General features: G+C 53.2%; 1 protein-coding gene across 1 annotated transcript in view; it reads left to right on the plus strand.

Moving 5' to 3' along the window:
- LOC116863036 (SH3 and cysteine-rich domain-containing protein 2-like) overlaps positions 1-999 on the plus strand; it is a 45,136-nt gene extending 44,137 nt beyond the window's left edge. The window contains exon 4 of the mRNA XM_032850519.1: positions 892-999. Within this exon, the coding sequence (XP_032706410.1) occupies positions 892-978 (87 nt within the window). The 3' untranslated portion in view covers positions 979-999. The remainder of the gene's footprint in view (positions 1-891) is intronic.
- Positions 1,000-11,063: the final 10,064 nt, after the last annotated feature.

Genomic DNA, 11,063 nt, shown 5'->3' on the forward strand with positions numbered 1-11,063 from the left:
TCTTTCCTGCATGGCTCTCCCTAGCAGCCAAGACTGTCTTAAACTTCTGAGCCTCCCGGGCCACTGACCTCGAGCAGTTTCCAGAGCCTGCCTGTCCCAAGAGGGGAAGCTGGGGAGTTGGAGCTCCTCTGGCCTTGGGGTCAGGTAGATCTTGACTCTGCCATTTATGTGAGCTGTGTCATATCAGACAAGTCATTCAACCTCCGAAATCTGCTTTCCTCATCAATATAGAACTGGTGACATTGATATCAGCCAACCTTGCAAGGTTGATGTGAGGATTAGAGAAAATGGATTTGGTAAGATCCTGACATGTGATAGGCTCTTTCTCAATACATGGTAACTCATATGTTATTCTGTTATTCTGAGACCCAAGGATAACAGACAGCCAAGTGCCCCAGAAATCTACCAGCTTGCAGGTCTGGCCAGCTCCGCCACAGTGACAATGGCCCACACTCCCTCCCCCTCCCCCACATTGGTTCTTCTGCCTGGGGTCACCTGCCTGGGGTCACCCCCTTTCCTGTGCCCTGCTTTGCCCTGCCTCTGAGGACCTCTGAGGCCCCACCCCCTCTTCTCTGAGGGTTCTGGTCTCTGGCTGATGAGTGACTTGGTCATTTGTCCCCTGTAGCTGGCAAGCAGGCTGGGATGTTCGTGGGGGGCTGTTAGGAAGAGAGGGATATGTATGTCCTGAGGCAGAAGAAAGCTCTGAGTGCGTCACAGATTAACCCCCTGGCCGGCTTCCACCTGCTGGGCCTGAGCACCCAAGCGAGGGTGTCCAGAGGTGTCTGGGTTCAAACTGGGTTCTGCTGAAGGAAGCCGGGGAGGAAGGTCACTCGTGGGTCATACGTGATTGGAGGAACAGCAGAAAGGCTCCAGTGCCCTCTCCTGCGCTAGGAAGAGCACACTGGCTTGAATTCCACCACGAGTGCCTGGCTTACAAAGATCCCCTATCCTGGCATGGACAGGAGCCATTTCATCTAATCCTCACAATAACACGAAGAGGTAGGCATTACGGTAATCCCCTAGGGCCCAGAGCAGGACCCAGGCTGGGATGGTTGAGCCGCCTGCTCACCTAGCCGGGAAGGTGGTGGGACTGGGGCCCAGGAATAGAATCCAGACTTACGGAGAGCCTCGAGGAGAGAGTCTGACCTGTACACGGTAGGGTGAGAAACCTGATCCGTTTCTGAGTTTTCTTCTTCAACACACTTTGTGATGGGCTTCTGATCTGTCCCTGCCTTGTCACATAAGGGTTAAATGAGTGAGTGCATAGACAGTGCTCAGAGCCGTCAGGAATCCCAGCATTTTGTGTCATTGTCACTGCCTTGGGAGTGGGGTCCCAGACAGACGCTGCCGGGTTGGGTGGAGGGAATTCTGTATGACCAAGCCAGCTTTAATCTTCAGGGAAGACAATGAGTATGGTCCCCCCTGGACCAGGATGTCTGGTGAGATGGTAAGCTCTTAGCAGCCATCTTGTGCTGTGCAGAGGGAAGATAGACTGGGGGTAGTCAAGTTCTCTTTTGTTTTTGAGGTTTGGGAGCTTGGGAGTCTGAGCTGGATTTGTTCCCTGCTTCCCTTGTTTATAGTGCAGTGACTTGGGGTCATTTACTGCAGATTCTCAGTTTCCTCATCTATAAACTGAGGTCATAAAGACCTTCCTGCAGGATTATAATGGGGTGAAATTAGTCAATATGGAGTGTGCTTTCAGCTCCTGGTGCTTAGTGGCCTGTGACCCGTGACATCTATGGTGGTGGTGGTGGTGTCATGGTCGTTAGCCAGGTCTGGCTCTCTCTAGGTGAGGGTCCCAGAGCTGGGAGGCCCATATACTCCGTGTCTCCTTATCCAGAGGTCAGATCTGTGTGCTATATGCACCCTGAGCAGCCTGCCTTCTTCCTTCTCTCATCTGAGCATCCCTCCTCTGATTCGTTGAGGCATCTGGGACCTTCCCACATCGAATCCCTCTTTCCTCCCAAAGACCTAATTCTTTAACTGCCTTCCGGCTCTCATTCTGACCCTTAATCTGTGTCTTTTTTAGAACTCACTTAAAAAAAGTTTTTTTTTTTTTTAATGATTTTAAACTCACGGAAGGTTTGCCAAAATAGTTCAGAGTTCCCATATGCCCTTCATTCAGCTTCCCCAAATGTTGACAGCTTTACAGATCTATTGTGTAATGATCGAAACCAGGAAATTAACACCGGTGGGATGCTGTTACTAATCCACAGATCTTAGCAGAGTTCGCTGGTTTTTTCCAGCACCGCCCCTTTCCGGATCCCAGACCCACGTCAGGATCCCACATTGCATTTAGCTGTCTGCCGGCTTCGCCTCCACCCCGCCGGGACAGTTCGGCAGTCCCTCTCTGTCTCTCATGACTTGGGCACTTTTGAAGAATACGTGTCCGATATTTCTTAGACTGTCGCTTAGTTTGAGTTTATTTGAGTCTATGTTTCCATCACTCCTTCTACATGGATAGATAGAATTCGACTGTTCTTTCACATTCTACTGTCCCTATTCAGCCCACTATCTCTGAGCCCTTATTGTTTTATTCAGTTATTTATTTATGTCAGTATGATACCTGGATATTCACTTTAAAAAAAAAAGTTGTAACCCAATGCTGTTATTATTATTATTATCATTTGGTCGAACTGACCCTGCCATGGCCATTGGAAGTTTACGTTGGTAGGAGTCCGTTTTTTGACATCTTATTTGCATCCAGGGTTCTTCCCAGAAGCGACTAGTAGGAGGTATACACAGACGTATCTCTTTATAGTGCGCTTTGCCGGGTTTGCCTTTTTCATCCCCCCCCCCCCATTGGAGGTTTAAGACTTTAGTGGGGAAAGTAGCCACAGACGTGGTGGAAATGGCAGGAGAACTAGGGTTCGCCACGGAGCCTGAAGATGTGTGGGCCTGGCTGCCAGCTTGTGATCAAACTTGGGTGGGCGGGGAGTTGCTTCTTGTGGACGAACAAACAAAGCAGTTTCTCGAGAGGGCGTCTGTTCCCGGTGAAGATGCCGTGGGGATGTTGGAAAGGCCACCGAGGATTCAGAGTCGTGCACACACTTAGTGGACAAAGCAGAGAGCAGTTTGAGAGGATTGGCTCCAGTGATAAAAAAAGTCATGCTGTGGGTAGATGCTCTCAGACAGTGTCAGAGGAATGGTCCGTGAAAGGAAGAGTCCATCGCCGTGGCTAATGTTATTGTCTTACTTTGCGAAATTGCCACGGCCTCGCCAGACTTTGGCAGCCCCCGCTCGGATAGGTCAGCTGCAGTCAGCACGGAGGCAAGACCCTGCACAGGGCGGAAAGGTGACTTGCTGAAAGCTCAGGTGAGGATTAGCCTTTTTTAGCCATTAAGTATTTTTTAACTTGTGTAAATTTTTAGACATAATGCCTTTGCACACTTATGAGATTATAGTCTAGTGTAAACATAACTTTTACCTTTGATATGCACTGGGAAACCAAAAAAGTCATCTGACGGGCTTTACTGGGGCAGTTGGCTCTAGTATGGTAGTCTAGAATTGAACTTGCATCGTCTCTGAGCTATGCCGGTGTGTATATTATGAGACTTTATTTGAAGGGAGTGACTCACGCGACAGCGGAGACTGGCCGGTGTGGGATCTCTAGGGCAGGCCAGTGGTCTAGGTCAATCAGATAGAAGCTGGTGTTGCTGCCTGGAGGCAGAATTTCTTCTCTGGGAAGCCTTAGTTTTTACTCTTTGCACCTTCAGTTGATGGGAGGAGGCCTGTCCTCATGATGGAGAGCGATCTCCTTTACTCAAGGTCAAGTGATTGTAGATGTTAACTGTCCTCAGACAACATCCAGATTGTGTTTGGTTAAATCACTGGGTACTGTGGCTGAGGCAAGTTGACACAGACGGACATCACATCCACCCATTCTGCAGGAAGCACGATAGTCACTTAGCTTCTCATTTGTCAAGGTAGGTAGAGGGATCGAGAATACAGGGGCCCCACCAGGCTGATCTGGGATGGAAGTCTGCACTTCTGGTCTGGGCCTGGTAGTCTGCAGATTTGATCTTTGACTCTTGCCCTCTGTGAGATTTGAGCAGATCCCTCCTTTCCTCTGTAAAATGCAAGAGTCATTTTTGTTCTCAGGGGGCTGGGGGGGATCAGAGGAAGGATTTTGAATATCTCCTCAGAAGCCTTAGTGGGAACACGCCCTCCACGGGGCTTGGCTTCTGCTGCCTTCTGGGGACGTGTGGCCAGTCTTCTGGGGACACACGGGGTACCTTCCCTTCTGGGAGAGGAAACATTGGCAGCCATAGTCTGTCTGGTGACTGATTGCTATGGGAGACAGTAATCAAAGTCATCAAAGTGGGCTAGCCACAGAGCACAGGCAGGAGTTGTGGCTATGAGGGGTGTGTGTGTGTGTGTTGAGAGAGGGAGAGAGAAGAAGAAATACCCTGTTAGGGCCTTGGGTCACTTGCCCTCCTTCTTTCCATAAGGGGAAACTGAGGCCCAGGGTGGTTCTAGCTCCACTAGAGGAGTGGGCATGACCCCAATCACTGAGGGGACCCAGAAAATTTTCCTGGTCTTGGTGGAGGACAGTCTAGGAGGAGACAGGTTGAAATGGCAGTTGGAGTGAGTTGGGTTCATTCCGGGGGGGGCTGTCTTCTGAGGGTGGGGAGCCAGGAAAGGGGCACCAGGGGACCGAAGGAGCAGCTGGGGCCCCTTGATTGGAATGTCAGGAATAGAAGTGGCTGTATTTGGCCAGGGGAGGGCTGAGCTGCCCTGACCTGGCAGCCAGTGTGTCTGTAGGGGGCGGGAGGGTGCATCTTAGCCAGCCTTGCACTGACCTGGAAAACCAGCGCAGGCCAACCCAGCCTCCTTAAGACCATAGCCTTTCTCACACTGACACCCCCCTGCCCGCCTCCCAGGCAGCCACCCCCATGAGTGGCCTCTGGGGTACGGAGGAGACCTAGGAGCTGGGGACTGGTGTCAGTGAGCGTCCTTGGGCAGTGAGCCTGACCAGCCCCAGCCTTAGTTTCCTTGACTGTCTGATGAGGATGACGAGATCTAGCTTGCTGGGTTGTTGTGAGGATCTTTGGGAATGGGGCCCGCGGTGAGGTGGGTGTCCTATTCCTGGCTGAGGCAGGGACTGGGAGCCACCTCTGTGTGCACCTGGCTTTCCTCCTGTCCCCCGCTCACGGAGTGAGTTATCGGAAGGGCCCAGGGTGGGGGGGGGGTCTCCCAGGACACCAGCAAAGGCGTAGTTTTCTCCCGCTCAGGAGTCCTCCCGCTCCTCCCAGCAACTGCTTCTCCTTCTCCCCCTCTCCGATCTCCACCACCCCCCTCTCCCCCCACACGTGAGGATGATAAACACTCTGCCAGCTCCTAATAGGGCCTGACCTCAGCGGCGAGGCATCTCCCCTCGCCCCCCGCCCTCCCAGCCGCCAGCCCTCCCAGCCGCCAGCCGCATTCCTGGAGAGGATGGGGTTGGGCTGCTCTCCCCTCTCAGCCTCCTTTGTCCTGTGGGCTGCGGCCCACCCTAAGGCTTCCTCTGGTCCAGGCTCCTTGAGGCCTTGAGGGCCAAAGGGCCCCATCGTGGCTCTCAGACAGGATATTTAAGGATAATAATCGCCGTGGTTATCAATGATCAAGCAATTAGATGCCAGGTTCCGCACTAAGCACATTACATGGATCATGTCAGTGAATTCTCGAAACAGCCCCATGAGGAAGTGATTATTGTTATTATTATTCCAGTTGTGGCTGGACGGGCAGGGGAAGGTGGGAAGGCCGGGGAAATAGGACAGAGATCAAGCTGCTTGCCCAGCCTCACTCAGCGAATGAATGGAGCCAGACCCCTATGTTGCTGATAACATGGGACCCCCTCCCCACAACCAGCGTTAGGCAGCTCGTCCAAGCCAGGCCCCAGGCTCCAGCCCCGAGAGCAGATGCAAGAACGGAGCGAGACTTGCTTAGGAGTCTGGGCACCCCTGGGGCATCTCTGCTGCCCAGAAAGATGGATGGGGATCTCCTGGGTGCCCAGGGCTTTATAGAAGCTTTGTGTCCCTCAAGCGTTCCGCTGTTTCCTAGCTTTGCCAAGTTCGAACCCTGGGGAGGCAGATAGACTTGCCAAGGGCACTACCTTAACCCCTTTGTCCTTGGGTATGGTCCAGGTTCTGGTGCACAATGAAAGGGTTCTTTTATTTCTATTTCCCCCATTAACCTCACATTTGGAGAAATTACAAGCATTTCTCCATTTTTGTTAGTCAAACACATTTTGGGTACCAACTAGAGACTTCCAGGAGGCATGGAATGACCTATGTTCCCGTGCTGAGTTGGTGTAATTCCAGCCCAAAGCTCAGAAGTGCATTTTGAAATGTTGACCAAGGCTCCCAGCCTTCCATCTCTACCTTCCAGTCCCCCTAGCTGTCTGACCTTCCTGCAGCTTGCTGCAGTCCTTTTCCTGTCTGCCACTTTTGGGTAGCAATTCTGTGGACACCCAAGCCGATGGTGCAGCCTGGGGTCTACGGGCCCGCCTCTCCCTTCCTTCCCTCCCATAGTGCCTGTTCTTCTTCTCTTCCTTCCCAACTCTTTTAACACTATAGATCTGTGCTGGACCTTAGGCTCCGGCTGGGCTGGTTACCTGGCTGGACCTTAGGCTCCGGCTGGGCTGGTTACCTGGCTGCCTTCTTGGTTCAGCTTCAAGCCTGGGTGTCAGAGAGATGGGGGCTCAAATCCTGACTCTGCCATGCACTGGCCTTGGGGCTCTGAGAAAGTCCCCTCTTCTCTCAGAGTCACACTTTCCCCATCTGTAAAATGGGTATGATGTTGTCTACCTTGGAGGGCTTTGTGGGGATCAGGGATGGGTGACTGTGCAAGTACAGAGTCAGGGGGTTGCCCTTGGTAGACAGCAGCCACTGTTCCCCACTGCAGTCCCTGCAGTCCAGCGGCTCACGGGCATCACCCGGTCCAGCCTCTGTGGTGGTGTCTCGGGCGTGCTGGTACACCTGCCTGTCCAGGATGTCGGCGAGGGAGGAGTGGCTCCGCCGCGGGACACTGTGTGGCTTCCCTGGCGATGGGGAGTTTGGGTGGGCTTGGTGCTTGCCCAGCTGTGCTCGGGTGCATTTCCTTTGCCATTTGATGGTTTCCATTCTCACCAGCCTACACTATTACGGCATTAAAAAAAAAAAAAAGACTTGGCTTTTATAACCTTTTGCTCATTTAAGTGATAGAAGGTTTAGGCTTACTCTGGGGCATCTGGGTGGCTCAGTCAGTTAAGCACCTGACTCTTGGTTTCAGCTTAGGTGATGATCTCAGGGTCGTGGGATGGAGACCCGGGTTGTGCTGTGCTCAGTGGGGAGCCTGCTTCAGATTCTCTTTCCTTCTCCCTCTCGTTCTCTTTCTCTCCCAATTAAATAAATAAAATCTAAAAAAAAAATAATGTGTAGGCTTACTCTACAATGATATATTTTTAATTTCTTTCAATATGCAAAAATATTAAAAGAAAATTGTTGAGCCGCATTTCCAGCTAAAATCACCTAAATACCACACTCTGGGGAACGCCGATCAGATGAGTCCCCTTCCCCTGCTGTGCGTGTGTACGTGCGTGTGTGTGTGTGTGTGTGTGTGTGTGTGTGTTTGTCAGTTCGTTATTGTGGGAGATTTAAAACATATGCATGATGCACTCCTTTGTACCCGTGCTCCAGAACTGTGAACTCTCCTTGTTTTTGTCTCATCTGCCCCTACCCTCCCCCCACCTTTTTTTTTGTGCTGGAGTGTTTTTAAAGCAAATCCCAGACATTATATCATTCCGCTGTAAATACTTCACTGTGTATCATTAACAGATAAGGACTTTTAATTTTAACATTACCATAATACCATTATTTTTTTTTTTTTTAAAGATTTTATTTATTTATTTGCCAGAGACAGAGGGAGAGAGAGTGAGCAAGCACAGGCAGACAGAGAGGCAGGCAGAGGCAGAGGGAGAAGCAGGCTCCCCGCCAAGCAAGGAGCCCGATGTGGGACTCGATCCCAGGACGCTGGGATCATGACCTGAGCCGAAGGCAGCCGCTTAACCAATTGAGCCACCCAGGCGTCCCCCATAATACCATTATTATAGTCAACATAATTAATAACAATTTCCTAGAGCAGCTAAAACCTAGTGCCTGTTCAATTTTCCGTGATTATCTCAAAAATATCTTGTTTTCGGTTGGTTTGCTTGCATCAGGCAAACGAATGTGCAAACTCTGCTCTTGCCTTTTTCTGGAATAATCATGTGTCTACATATATTCTTGGCTCTGTCCCTTCACCAGTCCGCAGAGCATCTGTGATCCCTTTTCCGATGGGTCCTCATTCCTCAGTTTGTAGCCCTGGCTTCTCCGTTCCAGGTTTCTCTACAGGCTTCCAGCTGGGTCTCTATCCAGCTGGTGTGAAATCCACAGCCCAATATCCCCCCATCTCAGCTTCCCCTCTTTGGCCTTGGCCTGCAGGTCTGCTGCCCTGTCTCCAGGAAAAAGGGGGGCTCTGGAAGGAGAGCCGGTGGAGAAAGCGCAGCACCCCAGGGTGAAGCTGGTGGGGAGAGGGGAGCTCACATGCCTGTGTCCCTGAGATGTCCATGTAAGGCTGCCTGGCTTGCTCAGAGTGGGGGGGGGATGGGGTGCTCAGCAGGCAACGCCGGCTGCGGGGTCACACGGCTCTGGGAAGCACAGCTGCCTTACCAAGCCAGTGGCTGGGGGTGGCCAAGTCTTCATGGGGACACACCCCCTCTTTCAGCCTCACTCCCTACTGTGACCCTACCTCCTTCGCCTCTGTGCCCTCTGCCTTCATCGCCAGCCAAGGTCAGCTGGTGCCAAGCTCGGATGCTGCTCTGATCCTCCCTGATCCCATCTCCTTGGGGCTGGGAAAGTCACGCCCCAGAGTCCCCGGGGCCAGCTTCCTTCCGGTCTCCCTTTGCTTCTGAGGCCTCTGGCCTCAGCTCTGCTCCTTGGCAGGGCTGACTCCCGGGGACTGGAGGAGATAGGGATTCTAGGGTCCTCTTCTTGGCTCCCCCAACCCAGCAAAAAGGAAACCTGGCGCCTTCGGAAAGCCACAGCCCCTCTCTGGGCCCCACTGTTCTCGTATGAGAAGTGTCCAGAACAGCTCTTGACCTCATTGACTGGGTTACCCAGAGAGACACTTGAGATGTGAGGGTGTGTGTGTATGTGCGTGTGTGTGTCCGCGCACACAGACTTTAGAACTGCTGCCCCGGAACAGGGTTGGGCTATGAGGTGAGAAAAAGACAGAAGTGTGGGCTGCCCGGGATCACCAAGGTACACCAGAACTTTCGTAACCGCATCTCTTATCTTTCCCTGTCGCCTTTTTCCTTTAGGGACCTCAGGTTCCTTAGCTTTGTTCTTTCTCTTTCCTGTCTGTCCTCTCTGTGTCCCTTCTGGGCCCCGAAGACTCCGTATGTTCCCATCACCCTCAGGATCCTGCCTTGTTCACCAAGGCCTTCGTCCTTATCCTCTGGCCCTAAAATCCAAAGGACTTTCCCTTTTGGCTCCACAGGTGGGGGAGCCCCTTTCTCTGTCTTCACTCCATTTCTTCCCAAACCCTTGGGGACCTGGGGATTTGAGAGCTCATAGTCTTCTGTCCCTTGTCCCGGGGACAATCCCGACTCCTCAAGGCAGCTGCAGGTGCCCCAGAACACCTGACCCTTTTGTGGAGGTATTGCCCGTGTGTATGTGTGACTGAGAGTCCCCTCCTGAGCCTGTAACGAACACGAGTCTTTTCCCCAAGGATGTCGCTGATCTGCATGGTGGCCCTGGAAAGATGTAATTTAAGAGTCAGCCTGGAAGGGGGATGGGTTGAGGTCCTGGGAAGAGCCCGGCTTAGGAGCTGAAAGACCTAGGTTCAGTTTCAGGGTCTCTTCCTTCCTAGCAGTGGGGTCTCCGTGGACCTCGGTCCCTTCCCCTTCAGGATATGGTGATATAGTGGAGCGGGGGTAAACGCAGCTGTGATGAGGTTCTTGCTGGTGTGTAATGAGCAAGGGGGGTGTGTGTGGGGTGTGTTTGCCAGCCCTGTAGGTTAGCCCACATCTCAGGATGGACACACACGTCCCCTCCTTCCCTGCGTGCGTGTCTCCGTGGGGGAGACCGAGACCTGCCATGTGCCTGGGGTCCCTGGCGAGGGGAGGGCGGCCGGCCCTCAGCCAAGGTGTGTGCACTGGCGGCGCCGGCTGCTGGGGCCCTTCCGGGATGGGGCTGCGGGTGGGTGGAATCCACGGGGGTGAGACAGCGAGGCCAGAACGTGCCGAGGATGCTTGGGGCCGCTTATCTCAGGCCTGGAATGCGCCGCAGTATTCTTAGCCACCGGCCTTCTCGCCTTTGGGATAACCACCCCGGGGGCATGGCAGCCGTCTGTCCGGTTCGGCCTGCCCAGACAGTCTGCGGGGGTCTATGCCAGGCCACCCGTGGCTGGGGCTCACGGGTGTGCTTGTGTGTGTGTGTGTGTGTGTGTGTGTGTGTAAGCACACGTGCTTGTGTGTAGTGCATGGGTCCCTGTGCATACATGTGTGAGTGTGTGTGTGTGTATGTGTATGAGTGTGTGAGTGTGCAGGGCGTGTGGCTGCATATGCCCCTGCCCTGGGGGAAGCAGGAAGCCCCAAGGGGGCCTAATGAGCTGGAGGGAGGGAAAGGACAGAAGGGAGGCTGCGGAACCCACCAGGGCAAGACAGAGGCTGGGGAGTGGCGGTTGGATGTGCAGAGCGGAGAGGAGGGGTTGCTGGGGTGCTTGGTGCTCGGGGGCTGGGCTGCTCCCCTTGGTTGGAATCTCCAAGGCGGCTTGAGGCCAGCCGGCTGGTGTGCACATCGAGCCTCTTGTCACTCCCACCGTCACTTGGGCAAATGGGTCCTCCCCCGCTCCAAGCCTCGGCGTCCTTCTCTGTTCAGGGGTCGGAGTAATAGTGCCTGCCCAGCAGAATTAATGACAGAGGGAAACATATAGGCCCTGGACCATCCTGAGAGCTTGACAAATGCTAATGCATCCCCATCTTCATCACGATTCTGGACTCCTCCATCTGCCCTGCATCTGGGCTTGGCAGTCCCTCTGTGGTTGGGACCTCCAGCTCAACC

Source organism: Lontra canadensis, unplaced genomic scaffold (assembly GCF_010015895.1).
Source record: "Lontra canadensis isolate GAN:19392208 unplaced genomic scaffold, GSC_riverotter_1.0 scaffold472, whole genome shotgun sequence".
Taxonomy (NCBI): domain Eukaryota; kingdom Metazoa; phylum Chordata; class Mammalia; order Carnivora; family Mustelidae; genus Lontra; species Lontra canadensis.